Source organism: Caloenas nicobarica, chromosome 3 (genome assembly GCF_036013445.1).
Source record: "Caloenas nicobarica isolate bCalNic1 chromosome 3, bCalNic1.hap1, whole genome shotgun sequence".
Classification (NCBI taxonomy): Eukaryota; Metazoa; Chordata; class Aves; order Columbiformes; family Columbidae; genus Caloenas; species Caloenas nicobarica.
Window position 1 is genome coordinate 63,443,918 of NC_088247.1, and position 18,155 is coordinate 63,462,072.

Consider the following 18,155-nt stretch of genomic DNA (forward strand, 5'->3'; position numbering starts at 1 on the left):
AAATATATTCGTTCAGAAACTCTGTGTTAATGCTTGCTCATAAACATCTAGATTAAGGCTGCTGAATTTTGTGTCATTACTCCAAATCTGTAACTCTCACCTGACATCTTGATTTTGGCTGTAGATGCCAGGAGAGCTGGCTGCATGTATCTAGGGCAAATTATAACTATATTCTGCTTATTGCCCACACTTGTGCAATTCTACTGGGTTCAGAAGATAGTTACAAAGATCATGGCAATGTTTAACCTGGCAATGGATACAGAAAAGCAACATGGTAAAGGGATGATAAAGTGCTGCTTTCCTTTCAAGTTGTAAAGGTATGTATACAATAGGACATCAACGCGCACACACACAGAAATTATCGCACACCTGCACCTCTCCATCAGAGAGATTTGCACACCCCCTCACTTCACATCCTCAAGGGAGTTCAAAGCTCAGTTGTCGAGCTGACACCATTGTTACTACTATGAACATGATACCTGGGCAAAATCATTAATTTCTCTCAAAGTGAGGGGAACAGTGTTATATGAATGTTTTCTTTAATTTCTCAGAAATTATAACATGTAAATAATAAGCAGTTTGTTCAGTTTTGATTTTCACAAAGTAATGCAAAGTTGGAAAGTAAAGGGCTGTTCAAAGACACATAGCAATTTGCTATCTAGAAATCGCATTTAAAAAACACATTAGTGGTACATCCTAATATACAACATGTACACAAGACAAAATATATGTGGGGAAAGTCAAATAGAGAGTAGGTGAGTTTAGGGAGGGAACTGGCTGAGAACAGAACAACTTTTGTGTGAGTGCTCAGATTTATGTAAGAGCAGTTTGAAACTGAGTTTCACAGAGCACATCCTGTTACCCATAACAAATTGGCTGCCCACATCAACGCTGGCTTTCCATGTTGTCACCTCCTGCACCACACCAACAGTAGATGCATGGGCCATATCCTGAGATGCAGTAAATGAACACAGCTTTGCTAGTCTTCAGGGTATTATGTCAATTTACACCAGCTGAAGAGCTGGCATGTAAATAATTTTCTAGTTAACTATGTAAGTAATCACTCCACTGGTGAGTAGAAGTTGCTCAGTCACCAAAAGGAGAGGAAGGCGAGCCAACAGACTTCTCTTAGTACAAAAATGCTTGAGCCAATGTCATGTCAAACTAGCACACAGTTGAGTAGTACCGCAATAGCCCAGATTAAAAGCACAATTCAGTGTGGTAGTAACAAAAACCCTCACAGGTATTTGGTATGTAGACACTTGCAGACCTCATTAAAGTAGATACATTTCTTCCAGCATCAGAGAAAGGGCAGAAGAAAGCAGTGAAGCTAGGAACAGCAGAAGCCACCACTCAAGCATCAAACCATGCTGAAAAGCTCATCAACAGACAGGAATACAGTTTTCCCTTCAAGGGATTATAGATTACAGTCTAGGGACTCCTGGCTTGCTTGTGTGTGAAGAGGTGCATGAGATGTGAGGCAGCAAGCAGAAGCAGAGTTCACATCATCGCAGTGCTCCTGTAAAAGCAGATGTGGATCTCAGAGCACTGAGCTGCCTGTTGCTGGTCATTCCTGCTGTGTCTGGGCTGCCAGGGCTTTTGTACATTCTTCATGAGTAAATAGCAATGTGTCCAAAAAATGCCGGTTCATTATAGTCAAGTTATCTTCCTAGCAGAAACAATTTAACATCATCCTGAAAATAGTCTAAACACTTGGGTGGATATTCCAAGAATATATGTATATTTTTCCTCAGAGAACAACCAGTTTTTCCAATATTAACATCTGAAATTCATCAGTATGATGACTGGCTGTGCAACAGTATTCAGGAGAGAGGTCTGTGCTTAATGTTGATGACATGATTCTGTTTTTTCTCTACATGAACAAAATACTTGTCAGTTTTGTTCTTTCACAGTATGGGGAAGGTGCCAGTGGTTAAATCTGTCAGATGAGTACAGCAAAGTTGAGTAGACTTGTTCAGCACTGGAGCAACATCCTCCTTGGTTTTTTCTTCTGTTTAAATGTGACCAGGCGGTCTATAACTCTCCTGACCACCTTAACACAGGCTGGACAGTGCTCATATGAGCTTTCTTCTTTTTTAAGTTTTCTGGAACACTTTCCATGTTGCATAAAGAAAGTTACAGTATAATTAACCCATGAAAAAATGCTTCTATTTTCAATGGAGAGTTGAACACATTTTCTATCTATAAAATTGTTACAACATACTTTTGCCCTTGGGAAAAAAAAAAAAATCTATGAAGTAAATCCGGTAACTATAAAAGCCCACTATTTATGTCTCTTCTCTCCCATTCTCCAGTTGCTGCCTTAGCAGTTAATGTGCAATGCTTTATGTTATTTTACTATATAATATATTGGTCAAATTATGTCCTTGTGTATATCCAAATAGGGCAGTTTTGGAGCTCAGAGTCTTTGCAAGCAGCTGGCAAAAGGAAAATACAATACCACAGACTACACAGAATCTTTATACCCCATATATCTGTCTCTTTCCCTGACTGTGGTGTGACAGTCACCTTTCCTGTGCATGTCTCACCCTCTGTGAGCCAACACAGGCAGGACGCAGGAACAACAGAAACCATGGATGAAGTGCAAAGAGTAAATTCATTTTCGCTACCTCGCTAACTGGGGGATCTCTGAAAAAGCACCAGAGCACCCAGGCAGAGGTACACAAATGGGAATACAGGCACTGCAGAGCTCAGTCCTTGCTAGAAGATTCACGAGCCAGCTGGTTTCACCTGCGTATCAGGGATTCATGCAGGCGCAGTTTACTACACTGCTTTGGTCTTTGCCTGCAGTAGAGCAGGAAGTTCAAGGATGTCCGATAAGGTGCCTTCAAGAGTTTTACAGACCTATGTTATCTAAACACAGAGATTCTATTTCTGAAGCACACAAGGCTTGAGGATTAGTGTGATGTATGTGGTTTTCTACACCCCAGCTGCATTTGCTTGAGCATGTTCAAAATTCTCCTCCTCACCAATCTTCCATTATATTCCCGTAGCTTCTCATATTGAAAGGTTTGTATTTCATCCTGAGAACAGATATAATAATTAATGTATGTGCTGTAGCATCACTTAATAATCCCAGGGGAGTCTAGAGATTAACTACTGTGGCAGTTATTCTTCAGGTCAAGCAAAATCCAGTTTCACTTCTAGCATATACACTGTGAAAATGTGTAAAAGAGGTAGCAGACATTTGCTGGAGGTATGATCTACCACAGAACTGCAGAGCTAGAAGTAAAACCGATGGCTGCTGCAGTATGGTCTTGTTGACCTTGATGCCTTTGCATAATGGATAACATGAAATTTCTTTCTGTGGAGAAATCTACTAGAGGAATTTTGCTGCCATAAATGTACCAATAAAACTGAGTATATTGACACTTTATTTTGAAAAGTCACATTCTCCAAAGTCGAGTGAATGGAACTGTCATTAACATATTCATGGAGAAAAAGCATATGTCATCTGATACTGTGTTTCACAATTGGTGACTACCATTTTGCCAGTGCAAATGAGAATACTTAATAATGGTTAGAGACATAGTAATTCTGTCCATGCAGTGCATATTTGCAAGAGGACTAGCAATTTCTAGATACTTGTGTAAAATGCAAAACTGCTGACCCAAATATTAACAAATACTGAACAACTTGGATATAAATATTCATGAACACATGACTGCAGTAATTAACCAGGAGGTGGCTGAGGACAAAATGAGAAGATGCCTAATGCTTTGCAGAAACTCATTAGCCAAATTCAGGAACAAAAGGCTTCAGTTTGCCAAGGAACTTAATGGGGGCTTTCTTCTATAACAATATTTAAAAGAAGCTAGGCCTGAACTTCATTGGTGTCATGCAGTCATGCAGACAAGTCATTAAAATAATATATCTTAAAAGCAAGTCATACTGTGTTTTTCAATTAACTGGTTTATTCCATTGCCTAATGCATCCCAATTAGATGAATGAGTAGTAATTTTTATAAAGTGAGCTAAAGCAGAGTTGGAAGTTAGTAGGTAATGCGTCCTAATATTGCTCTTAATGCATCTCGAAGGGTTGGTAACTGTGTGTAGTGCAGCATTCTCCGTGCTGTTGAAAAGGAACTCTGCATATTTTCAGCTGAGTACACTCCCAAGCCAAATTCCCCTTCATGCATACTATTGGTATATTACAGTGATAAAAACCACCTGATGAATGTTTGATTTAATGAATGTTACTTTAACCCCTGCTGATAGCCTGCCTTTATTTCTATATGATGATTTTTTTTGCTGTTAATTTATTTATCTGCTCTTGGTTCTAGTTGCTGTGTCTCTGAGGAATCAGAAGGTCATCATTCCCCAGGTTCCTGATGTCGACACCGTGTCTTTGGCAGAGACTGTCTCAGTGCCAGAGCTCCGCCAGTTTACGCTGTGCTTCGAAGCCACCAAGAGCAGCAGCGATGACAATGACGACTGGAAGGTTTTCTCCTACACCGATGCATTGTCAACAGAATTCTTCAGCTTCGGGAAGACCGCAGAAGGCCATTTTCTGTTCATCTCAGACACACAGTGTATCCTTGAGAATGCATTGCCTCGAAATGCAGAGTTCTTCACAGACACCTTTCAACAGCTGTGTGTTGTAGCGGATAGCTTCGCAGGCAGTATAGGTATTTATGCCAAAAGCATCTATCATACAGTGTACTGCCCGGGTATCTTTGGCAAAGCTGTCCCCGGAAATGGGAGGCTGGTGCTGGGTTCTAACAGCAATGAAGTGAGCTCTCTAAATGGGGACATTTACAACTTCCGCCTCTGGAATTTCACCATGAATTCGCAAGCACTGGCCAACCTGAGCTGCGATGTGAAAGGCAACATTGTAGACTGGGAAAATGAATTCTGGAGTATTCCAACTTCAGCACTGAAAGCAGAAAACAATTTGAGTTGTGGTGAGTATGCCTTGCCAAATCTTTTTTGCTTATTTTCCCCCTACACTTCCACATTGTGCTGAATGTATCATATACCAGCATGGAAGAAAAAAAAAGAGTTCCTGTGAAAGAAAAACAGCTAGGTCTTACCTGTCTTAGACTTCAGTTCAGCTCTTACCACGCACAGGGGCTTTGAAAGGGTATAGAGTTGATTCCCTAAAGGAAAAGAAGTCGTCCCATAAGTATATTGAGTTGTTGCTTGAAATGTTCTGCAGATCAAAGTTTTTCCTAAACAGTTTGTTTATTGGCCTTCTACTCATACAAAGTAGGGATAACAGGCAGGTACCTGCTAGCCTCAAGTAAGATTACAGTGGCCTCTGGAGAATAAAAAGCGTGTTAACTAACCATTCAGTAAGTGGTTTTGTACCTGCCCCTTGGCCCTTTGATTAGCCAAAAGGAGCACTTCCTAGCCTTGTGCTATGTGTGCAGAGCCAGCAAAGCAGTGGCAAAACAACAATGCATATGAGACAGAAAAGTATAAGAAAATATTAAATTAAAGGAGACAGACAGGAAGGAAGAGTTTTAGATCAAAATCACTGGCTTTTACCTTCCTGACAACATATTGTCAGTCCTTTTTTAACTGGTAATTACTGAAGGTCTGTTTTCCTGTAGATTACTCCAGATGATAAATGTTAATACATTGTCCAACCTCTTCTCATTTCATGGCTCAGACAGGTGTAATTTTTATATATGTATATGTTATTACAGCTGGTTGACAATTTTCTTCTGGAACATTTTTTCCAGGAAAAAAACAAACAAAATAAAGCAAAACAGAACAGAAAAACCACACACACACCACCAACAAAAAAAAAAACTTACTGAGAAATCTCTGTGAGTTTGGACCAGTATTTCATTAAAAAAAAAAAAAAAAGATTAGTGGAAACTTTAGAGATATTTGAATAGCTATAAAATGCATAGGGGAAAATCTGAATCGTGGCCAGCAGTAGCCTATATATGCATATATGATGCTAGTGAAAAGTCAACTGATATCAAACTTCATGTCCACGGAGTCTGAGCCCTCCTATTGTAATTAAAAAAAAATAATAAAATCTAGTAAACTGATACAAATTTTGGTTCTTCTCTGAACCACATGGGGTCTCTTCATAGCTAATGTTGTCCTTTCCAATTTTGCCTTCTTACTCCTCTGATACCTTACTACTTAATAGTTGAAACATAGTTTAAATAGCATGAATATAAGTGTCTCCTAACAGAGCATTTGTCAACGCTCTGAGCATCCTTAGCTTAAAACAGAAGCTGGCATCATTAAGGCGTGCTAGTTTCTGTATCTAACAGCTCATGACGGATTAAGGTGGCTAAAAAACCTGTGTTGTTTGCTTTAGTTTTCTCAAACAGAAAGGTGAGGTACTCATTCACAGCATGACTCGCTGGGACAGCTCTCAGCATGCCTCTGCTAAAAAGTTTAAGCAACACCTCTATAAAAACATGAGCAACTAGGTGCCTTCACCCATCTACTTGAACAAAGAAAAGGCTAATCTAAATATTGACTGTGACTGCATTCTGGACATGAAAGTTGTTTTTCTATCACTGCTAACTGATCTGACAGAAAATAACTTCCTAGAAACTCTTACTCCTCTTACACCTTCATACCATGAAGGATACCACAACACTTTCACTAAACAACCTATCAAGACCTCTGTAAAAGTTGTAGTCTCGTTTAATTTTGAATGGAGTATGGGTCTCATCCTTCTTTCCATTAAAGACTGTACAGTCCTGTAACACAAATCTAATATCATAGCTCTGGTCATAGAAACACTACACTTATTTTCATTCCACAGCTTTATTCTTTGGGATGTCATTATTCAGTGGTTTCCATATAGCAGAACATTATTTTAGAAAACATATCTTAGTGTTTGTATATTAGGTCCAGGTGTCTGTGCAAGACACCTAAAATATATCTATATCTAAGCACTGTTATTTCCTCTAACTAACTCGCTAGCCTTTTTACGTTGAAGGTAAACTCTGGAGACATTCAAAACCTGCCTGGACGCCTTCCTGCATAACCTCATCTAGGTGTTCCTGCCCTGGCAGGGGGATTGGACTAGATGATCTTTCGAGGTCCCTTCCAATCCCTAACATTCTGTGATTCTGTGAAGGTGCAAAATCACACCCTGTGATACAGACTTCCCTGAACCAGACTATTTTCTGCAATAAAATACTGAGTGCAGTGCTGTTTCAAAACTGGTTAAGAATACCAGAGATGGAATTGTTAGAATGTTCTTCCCTTCTTTAATAAAAGCTTTCATTGTAAAACCAGCCTTAAACAGGCGAGTTGATGAGTCAGGCTATCAATCATGAATAAACCACCGACAGTGGGGAGATGACTCTGGCTGATTAGGCTTCATTCAGTAGTAATGGAAGGATTTATGCAGAAAAGAGGTTTTCTCACAGCCCCAGTAATGATTCTCTAGGAAGTGGCATGTAACTTAACAACAACCAAAAAAACCAAATAAACAAAAAACCAACAAAAAACAAAAAACCACCACCAAAACCACCAAAATACAACCACCAACCAAACCAAAACAAAAAGAAAACAAACACCAAAAAACCCCATCAAACATTTAGCAGTGATATCAATGTATCTGTGCCTGAACAGTGCTTACATTTTCCAAGAGGTATTATTTTCTTGGTTTTTCAAACAAAGCTTTTACAAGTAGATTTATGAAGCATAAAAACACTGGTGAATTGTTCCAGATAATCTTTTCATAGTTTTACCTTCTCTTAGTATACTCCTTAGACTAATGTTTTCACAGCTGTGCAGTCATGGTGGGGTGTTTCTGGAAGACTTGACGAAATTCTGTTTTTATTGCTGTACCTTCACACGGCTTGCATTTAAAGGTATATGTACACAGCCTGGGTATCCGGACTAATTTTAAAACAAGTAGCCTAGGTAACGGTAGTGGCGTAGCAACACCAGTTCAGAGCTCTGAGCAGGCAAACCGAGGAGCATTCAGTCGATTGCTGGTACTGATTTTGCAGCCTGCACTGGCTACACTCGTAGCAGGGTATGACCTAGGTAGTTTAAGGGTAACATGGCTGCACGTCTGTCCACGCCTGCAACTGTGTTTGCTTCATGTACACTTTGTATGAGTCCTTCATTCCCAAAGGCCAGAGGAGTTCTTATTTTCACTGGCAGATTTGACTGAGGGTGGGATCTGTCTACTTTAGGCAGCTGACTGATGTTTTAGGCTGAGCTAATTGCCCCCGGTGCTGTTTAGGAAGAGCGGAATGAAAAGGGCTGTTCCAGAGGTCAGTGCATCTCACACTGGAGAAGATGTCTCAGTGAAGTGAGAAGTTTTTTGCTGTAGGAGCGCCCATTCCTCTCCACTGGCTATAAAGAAAGTCTAGCGTGACGAGCAGATACGGATGTTTGAGTTTTAGACATTTGAAGTGAATGAGCTATATCACACAAAGTGTCCGTAATACAGGTCCATATCTGCTGTTCACGTTACTGACCATACCACTTGGCTTCATAAAGTAGCTTTTGCCAAGTATCTGTTTGCATCTAAATCCTTGTATTTTCCTTAGTGGACACTGAGGGAAAGTCTAGTCTGGCCAGAATTCAACCCAGTTACAACTTGAATAGCTTATTGAATATATTCACTGAAAATAATCCTCTTTAAAGTATGTAGTCTTCTGACTTAAGTGTTTTATAAAGTTGGATTAGACTTTTTTTAGTTTCACCAAATAAAATAATGACTTTTTTTTAAATACTTGCTGAAGAAAATATGAATGTCCACAGATTTTCCTAGCTGACTTTCAGGTGATCTTTCTGTGACACAGAACTAAGAGGAAATAACTTAAAGCAAGTTTTGATATTGATTGTTTAATGTTTGCAAATATATTTTGGGGAAAAAAAATCTCACACAGGAGGTAGTATGTTCACTTAGAACATCCTTCCTGGAGTTCATAGGAAGCGTGCCAAGGAAGTGAATTTGCCTGTATCTCCTAATACATTTTAAATAAATAAATAGAGAAATGCTGAGTATTAATAGTTGTTGAGGATCACATGTTTTAAAATCTGCCCTTTTCTTGTCAGCAATACATGTAATGGTACTTATGGTGTGATATGATTTCTGTGTCAAGGCCCCATGTTTCATCCGTTCTTGCATCACAGGAAATATTTTCCCATCTATCTTTACGAGCTGATGGGTGGTGGCTCCTTAATTTTATGGAAGGATACAATGTTTCATGAGAGAACCTCACTGAGTCAATACAGTTCTGAAGTGGTAAAGCAAAAGTCAAAAGGGCAACACTCCCAGTAGGTTCAGATTATGCCATCCTCTATGGCCTCATTATTTTCAACAGAATGTGCAAAAGTGGCTGTATCTGCAGCTGAACTGCTGGGATACATGAAGCGTAATTAATGCAGTTTCATCAGTTCTTTTTCTGTGGCCGTTCTTATATGCCTTGTTTTTGTCTCCAGATTGTCAAAGTGTGTGCATGTTGTTATGAATAATTCAGTAGAGCTACAGACTTAAAACATTATCTGCTTACAAATCATGCATACCAGAATATTAATCATGTTCACGCCCTGGGCAGAGGAACAAGTTTAATCGCCTTTTATCTGGTTGACATCTGTCGCAGGCAGATTACTCAGAAGTATATGGTGGGTAACCTGTGTGCTACAGCAGCAGAGCTCGGCTGCTTCTCCAAGGTGCGTGTTATTACTCATGAATATTGCATAAGTCCTGTGGCCATACTGACCCCTCTACTTTAAAGCCGTTCTACAGAGTACACGCAAACTGCATTCATTTAATGGGATGTTATTTAGCAAAAGGTAAGATAACCTGGGGAAGATAAGTGAGTGACTGTAACTTGCAAGTCAGCAGGTTTCTCATGGATCCCTCAGCCACAAGAGAAAATGAAAACACGTAAGTCTTAATAGGCAAATGACAATATCGGTTTTGCCACTGCAAGAAATTAGGAAGAGAACTGTGTCACTTGCAAGATATGTTTTGAGACTTGGTAGTTTTGTGTCCAATAGCCAAACCTTTCTAATTATTTTACTTTCTTTATCTAAAGGCTCATACCTAATTCCCTCTTCTACAATTGAACCAACCAGTTGTGCAAACCTGGGAAGCCTTTGCCAAGGTAAGAAACCCATGTTATTTTCGCAGTTTCATCTTTGGGAAATCTCTGTTTCCCTTGGGTCTTAATTTTGTTGTTGTTTTTGTTTCTGAAAGAGTGAACTGTAATAAAAAATAGAAATAAAATTAATTCTTTACTCTCTTCAAGAGTGTGGGTGTCCAGTATGTACAAAAATGGAAAAGAATGTGATTATTCCCTTGATACATATGCCAAATAGTCTTCATTATATCAAAACTTAATTAATTGACTGCTTTCATTTCTTTCTCCACCTCTTTTCTTCCTGAACATTTTGACAGTAAAATATTAACCAGGAAAAGTAGGTATATCTGTAAATAAAAAATGAGCAGGTGTATATAAAGGAACCGACTGTAATTCATTTTTTTCTAATAAGCTAGTTTGAGGCTAGACACTTTGAGATTAGCAGGTAAAAATTTAACATCAAACTGCAAAATCCCACAGCTCTTAGTTAATGAAACACTTGTTAAAACACTTAGTGCTGGTTTAATAGTGTAAGAATCATCACATAAAAGAATTCATAAGGTGCTGCTTAGAGGCTAAAGTTCTACAAGTATGCTCGACATGAACAACACCATCCCATTTACACAATACCTTCGTGAACACTCACCTGCTAGCGAGGTGGCACGCTATGTTAAACTTTAATCACAGCAGCGGATACACCAAAAAGAATGTCTATCTCTGTAACCTTTTTCAGGCTGAATGGTGGAAGAAGGAAACAGGAGACAATAAAGTATAAAGAGGGAGGAAGTCTCAGAACTCTTCCAAAACAGACATTTGCAATCAGGTTTAGCTTAAAAATAAAAAAGAAAATGCACTCTGCTTGGGAAGCCAGTAAGAGATCTATGTCAGTCTTCAGTTTATTTCTCCTAGATTTTCCTGAGGTAAATTTGGTGTGGGGTCTTGGATCATATTTTACTGGTCTCTACAGGGAAAGTGAAAATCCAGTTATGTCCATAATCAGATTTCAAACAGTAATTTTTAGGCATCGTATTCACAAAGCACAATATAATCTAAATACTACTCAAATAACTTAGGTAAAGGCGACAGCAGCAATTACTCAGTATTAGTCTTTTTATATGTAAAGGGTAATACAGCCACTATAGAAAGATTTTTGTGTTTTCTCTTGGAAGAACTTCAAGAGTTTTTCTCTATCAAAATGTCATGTTGTGAAAGAAGAATATCCTTCATTAGGTCAGCTAATACGGTTGCAGAAATGGACATGTTTTCAGTGAAAGAAGCCTGCATTTCTAAAAGCCTCATCCTTTTTTCCAGCTTTATTAACTTGTCTAGTAGAAGATATTGTCTCTAATAAAGGGTGCTACATTTCAAACTTGCCTCTCTTATTTCTTAGACCATCACATCTCCAATAGACACTAGGAGTACTTTTGCAAAGGTAATCTTTCCTTCTCTGAAAAGTATGTGGCGAAGTGTCTCTGGTGTTCTGTGTTTGCCACTTTGAAGTGGGAGATCAGATTTACCCTGTTCCTCATCATCATCTTTATTGTCATAATAATGAAAATCACACAAAAAAAATGTCTGTCTGTTTCTGTAAGCACTGCAGACTTATTTTAGACTGAGAGGCCAGTTTGATTTCTTTTTTGTTTGTTTGTTGTGTGTTGTGCAATAGCACCAGTAACAAAATTTGTGGGTGCCAGATTATGTTAGCTAGACCTGATCAAAGAGCCATTTTCTCCATTATGCTTAGCAAATATTTTCATTCATTGGAAGATGCTTCCTTTAAGTGTTGTCTGGAAGATGCAATCAGTAAGAAGCCTTAAAACTTGTCTCTCAGACAGTGCAGCCCTGAAGTTACATGGAAGAAGAGCATTTTGTATTATAGGGTATCACTTTCCCAGTTAGAACCAGTTATATATTCACTTTCCCAGTTAGAACCTTTTTGATGCATTCTCCAACTCTTCCTTCTCTTTCCCCAAGATTCTTTTTTCACTGAAACATGAACATGAGCCTGCTCCCTAAGCTGAGACCTGAGTTTACAACTTTCAGACTCAAAAGGTTAGCTAAAACAACCTCACAAAAAAATCAAAAGTGCAATTTCTTGACTAAAATATAGTTGCTTAACCTTTCCAGGTCGGTTCTTGTTCAGAATCTGCAAAACGTGTATAACACTGTGAGATTACACAGCACAAACCTTCATATTTGGAAAAGAGTTTTCAGGAAAAAATAAATCTATCAGTGAGTGTATTTGCATTCCCTGGGAGTTACTAGATGAAATTAAATTATTTTCCAAACTATTCTTTGAAAATTTAATGGCATGATCTTTGAAATCCTCTAGAATGTATACCCTCCAAGTCTGCTGTGGCGGAACTGTGCAGTTTTGGCTCCTCACTCTGAATTTGAAAAGTGTTCTAGATAGTTCTCCTGAGGAACATTTACCAGGGTTGTGTGGGATGAATCCTGCTAGTGTGAGTGGGAACAGTACAGCTGAGTTCTTACATGAAGCTTTCAAAACTTATATTCCACTCCCATGATTCCAAGTCTGATTGCAGTTCTCTTCATTGTATGGAGTTCAGTGGAGTTAATTGGATCTTCACATGGGTGTTTAACTTTCACATTTGTTCCTCATCTTCAGTCCCTGAGTAGGGCCAATTATTCTTTTCATAAGCCATATTCATAGCGTACGCATGCTAGAACTTATAAGATCTATTTTCTGGTCTTTGCACAGCTGTTTGGATCTGAAGTTCTCATAAGAGGATTTTGAGTTTATGAAAGCAGTACAGGACTGATCTTGCAACCTTTACACTGGCAAAACTCCCACTGGAGTCAGTGAAAGTAAAGATTGCAGGATTGGGACCTCGGTTCATATCCATTCATCACCTTGTGCAGAAAAAAAATGTGTTTATTTAACATTTATGGCATCGTGTGTAGATGGTTTCATTTTACATTTTCATGCGTTGTTCCCATTTTGTCTTACCTCATTAACATTCATTCAAGTTCACCTCTTTCTCATCTTTATTACCAGCTACTGTAAATGCTACTACTCCTACACCACCCACTGTCACCACTAACATGCGCGATACTAATAGATCCGATAAGCCAAACAATGGTAAGAAATCCTGTGTTACATTTTTCCTTGTACTGTGTCTAGAGCAAATTTATTGTATTTTAAGGTGTGTTTTTCATGCTATCATAATGTCAAGGGTCATGTCTCAGTTCTGATCTCACTTACTGAAATAAATCAGGACTAACTTCACTGGGCCATATAAGAATGGTGTAAATGAGAAGAGAACCAAACTCGGTGCTTATTTGTATCCTGCTTACCTGGCTCTTGTATGCAAGGGACTCACTTTGTGTCACCCCTTTTATTTACCTGTGCAAAGAACATGGGAAGGGACCAGTATTTTTAAAAATGGTCTGAAAAGAATCAGGCTTTTGAAATGTTTTAAGGCTGCAGATGATGAGGCACTGCATAGCTCCCGTCTGTGCAGCCAGGGTGGTAGTAAGCTGGGATTGTCTTTTCCTCACTGGTTGGGAGCAGGAGCCAAGTGGAATCATTCCTATGGAGCAAAGCCACTTCCACTGAGTCAACAAGAATCTTTCCACTGACTTCAAGAAGAGCTGGATTAGACTTTACTAGGGAAAATGTTGACAGTATCAGCTATCATTTACTTTACGTTTAGAAAGATTAAGGGAAAAATAAGGTAGTAAATGAGCCTATTATTAGCACAGGAAAAAAGCAGGGATATCTTTTGAGGTTTTCTATGATATCACTTTTTCCTAGAGCCTAAGCATAATTTTGTGAGTTGCTGCTAAAATATTTATTAGTTTGCTAAAAATAGTTTATAAACATTATTACCAACACAGAGATAGATTTCTGCAATTTTCAAGATTTTTTTTGTAAACGTTTATTTTTTCAGTGTGCTCCAAGTAAATTAGAATCTGTATAGGGTTCTTTCTGTGTTGGTTTTTTTTGTTGATTGGTTGGGTTTTCGTGGTTTGGGTTTTTCTGGTTTTGTTTTGGTTTTTTTGCTTTTTACCCTAAATGCATCAGTTGTTCTTGTAGGAATTAAAATTCTTAGAGTATTTTTTCTCTTGGCAGATCATTGCTTGTACATTGGCAATCAGGCAGTATAGTAGACGTTGTGAAAGAATTTATATCTATTCAGCCTGTTTGGATTTACTAAGCTGTAGAATTAAGAAGAAAATATTGAAAATGTCTTCCAAATTGTGATGTTTTCTTTTTGTGGAGCCACTCACTCTATGTTCACCATAAGCAGTTAACTCTGGTTTTTGTAACTACAGAAGGAACTGAATGCCTTATTAAACTTAATATGAATAAAAACTGGACAATTAAGTCCTTTCTTTGGCTTTGAAACTCCTAAGAGAAAGTAAAAATACTAAGAAAAATAAGCCAAATTCATTTATATTAGATGCAAAGAAAACTTTCACTCAGCTGACTGGCATTATTTTCCACTCTTGGTAAGCTGATTTTTAGACCAAGAGCAGGTAGTCAAGAACAGACAGTTAAGATGCATATATTTTTCTTTAATCCATTAACTATGCGGCTTACTACACACAGACCTGCAGGAATTCAGACTTCCTGCTACAGTTATCTTCAGAATGAAGAGAAATTCACCTGAATCCTCCAATTCACTACCACAGAGACAGCAAGAGTCTAAGATAGAAGGGGTCAGAAACATAGGAATTATCTCAACTCCAATTATTTGGCCAGTGAAACAAAAGCCTCTCCATTTCAGTAAAAACTCAGCAGATGAGAAGCCAGTGAGAAAAAACACGTACAGCTCGTTTCTTCCAACTATGTCCACATCAGCTGCTTCTGAAGAGACTGGCAACGATACCTTGGCTTCTTTTACAGAAAAAATCGACCTAGATAATACTGTGATGAATCAGTTACTGAATGAAAACATTTTGAATTATTCTCAAAGTTCATTTCATGGCACTTCTGATGCAGCAGACGCTGTTGCGGAGCCTTCTGTGAGTGCAGCATTTCCTTTTCTTCAAAACAGAAGTCCTAATGCAGAGCTAGCGTGGGCTTTGGCAGATGGGACAGTTCATTCTGACTCTGAGCCAGCGTTCCGCTCTCCCGTTACCAGCAGCACGGCTAATGAACCCAAAAAAGAAACCCTGTGGATTTCGTCCTCCAGCAGCAGCAGCACAACCAATTTCATGCACATGAGCAATGTCTTGGAGCCTGTGAGTTGGTGGAGTGGGACTGTCTTTCATAATCGTATAACTTCTGGCATTCAAGAAGACAGACATCATTCTCTTTCTAGCTTACCTATATCACCTACAGAGGAGAAATCATCATTCCAAAAAAGTAGGCTGGATTTGCTAGACTTCACACCTGAAAATTTTTACCTGGAAATGATGGAAGGCAATGCTAATAAGAACCCTTTTTCTGTGTTAGCAGCAAACAGTGAATTTCAGTTTAGAAAATCTATGCACATTAAGGAACATCCCTCAGCAGGCACGACAAATTTAACCTCTGTGGAGACTCCGCCTGCAAACCAAACAACTTTTTTTCAAAACGTAAAAAAAACACACACAAAATTCATGCCTGACATCCAACTGACAAATTCAGTCCTAGGACACAGTAGAGAACTAATAACGTTTTCAGCACTTTTGGTAGGAGCAGGCTGGACAAGCTCAGCATTTAAGCATGTTTTAATGACAATGCCTGTTTATCAACAATCGTCCACTGACGTATATTTGGGAAGTGACAGCACATTTATATCTAATAGCGATTACTGGTCTCATTTAAAACATGCAGTGCATTTTCAAAAACCAAGTGAGACCTTCAAATATGGAGTACTGGAGAACGATGTAGATGCATTTCATCATAGTAATCAAAATGAAGACTCAGCTTTTACCATGTTAGACCCAGAGAACATGAATAGAGTTGGCAGCTCCTGGGACATGGGTTACTTGGATTTTCCAAGAAAATATGTAGATATTTTCCCCCCTTTAACAACGCACTTCTGGACCGTTTCCTATCATTTGAAAGAAGTGTCACAAGTGTCTCCTGGGAAGCCAGCAGAAAATTGGTGGCTCTTATTTAATAAGCTGCTTTCTTCACCAACAGAGAGATTGCCATCCATTAGTTCACACGCTAAACCTGACAGTATCTCTGAACAAACTTCTACCATTAGATTGTTAGGTAACAGGGCTAAAGAAATGAACTTCTCTAGCCATGCATCGGCTTTGGAAACACAAGTCTTTAGTTCATTTATTCCAGGCCTTTCAGGAAGAATTTCACAAAGTGATGCCAAGACAATAACAAAGTTACAGCCAACAGCGAGCTTTGCAAATGTAAACATATCTTCAAACAGTGAATTTTATTTTGATTTTCCTTTCCCTTCCCTGGAAGCACCTTTGAGTCAACACTCTATACAAGTACAGGTAAGTCCCTTTGATAAGATACTTGCAAACTCCACAGAAAAATTAATGATATTTGATAGTTTGCACACACAAACTGGAACTGACATAGTAAGAGATCAAACCAACATGACCTTCCTAAACAATAGGCAGCAGCTTGTTTCTGCCCTTCCAACACATTCAGGAACCCAGCCTTCACGTTCAAGGGATAGCCAAGCTGCTTTCTTATTCAATACACCAGCTGAGAGTGTGGTAAACAGTACAAGAACACACCAATCACTGCAGTCTCAAAGTCTTAGAGAGAATGTTGCTGCAACAAATAATATTGTTAAAGCAAGAAGTAAAGTTCAAATAGATGTAGCTGTGTTTTTAAAGAGCATCAGTTTGATGAGTTCTGATTTCCTTCCAATGACATTGTCTTTAGAATTAAGGCACCTTCTTCATTCAAGCTCAAAATTCAGTGTTAGTGTACCTCCGAACAGCTACTCGACACCTCCACTCCCACCAAATCTTCAGAACCATCTTGATACAATTTCTCCAAGCCTGATCCCCCAGTGGGATGTAGCAGAGTTAAGCTTGCCAACGACAGTAACACCAAGAAGTCATCTAACTGTTTTAGGGCAAAACTCAATTGAAAATCAAGCGGACGGTCTGAGATACTCTCTGTGGGAAGTAGAACAAGAAGTCATTGGTGATGATGAAGACATAAGCAACTCTGCTATTCTGACATCAACAAACATATTGAGGCTTTCAGGACAGGATTCAGAATGGGAGATGTATCGATCCTTTAGCAAGCACGGAGAAGGAATGTCTCCTCTGAATATTGTTAATACTTATGCCTTGGATTTTGAAGATGCTTACTATAGACATTTTGCAAATGTCTCTTCTATTTTGGAGTCATCAAGAACTGCAATAACGAATGACGCCATACCTTTGCCATCTTCATACAGTGGAGTTATTGTTCAACACAAAGAGACCACCTTGAACCACAGTCTGACAACACCTAAAGCAGCAATCTATCACTCTTTCATGCAGTCCCAAATGCCAGTTTCTTCTATAACATACCACCAGTCATCCGTTTTGGCACATGTTCATTCTTTGGCCAATTTACCATCTGGGACAAGACAAAATAACACCCCTTACCCACCATTGCATCAACTTACTAGCTCTCCTGCAATCTTTTTATCTTGTTTATGTTATTCCCTCACTGAGCTGGGCTGCCTCTGTCGACCTGAGTTCAACTACAGTATGTCAAATCCTTAAGTTAGATGTAGAAAAAAAACAGATTATTTTATCTATTTAGATACTCAGTTGGTAGACTGAACATAGAAGTAGCTGGCTTTCATCCTTTAGTTATAGACCCATTTAGCATATGAAAAACTTTTGGAATAATCATTTAATTACAGTAGAAGGGAATTTGTAACATTTTAGTAGTAGTAAATGTCATTAACGTGTGATTTCTAATTTATGTGTGCTTCTCTAAGACAGCTCTCATGAGACTGTGGGAATAATACATTGGATTGCCATGAATTTTATATATTTTTATGCTATTTTATTGTTTGAGATTGTATGAATGTTTTTCACTTACAGTATTCCTATATTTTTGAGGACTTAACTTCCAAAAAGCAAAGATTTTCCAAAAGAAACTTTTGGATAATTTGCCTAGCAGAATTAAAAAAAAAAAAAAACAACACCACAAATCCTGGTATTT

At 38.6% G+C, this 18,155-nt stretch overlaps 1 protein-coding gene across 4 annotated transcripts in view; it reads left to right on the forward strand.

The window, feature by feature from the left end:
- ADGRG6 (adhesion G protein-coupled receptor G6) overlaps positions 1-18,155 on the forward strand; it is a 113,872-nt gene that overhangs the window by 45,838 nt on the left and 49,879 nt on the right. For 3 of the 4 annotated variants that reach the window (XM_065632136.1, XM_065632138.1, XM_065632137.1), the window contains exons 4-5: positions 4,304-4,924; positions 10,007-10,075. In XM_065632136.1, coding sequence (XP_065488208.1) covers positions 4,304-4,924; positions 10,007-10,075 — 690 coding nt within the window. Of the gene's footprint in view, positions 1-4,303; positions 4,925-10,006; positions 10,076-13,070; positions 13,155-18,155 lie in introns of all 4 variants that reach the window. The other variant, XM_065632139.1, reaches the window with a different exon arrangement.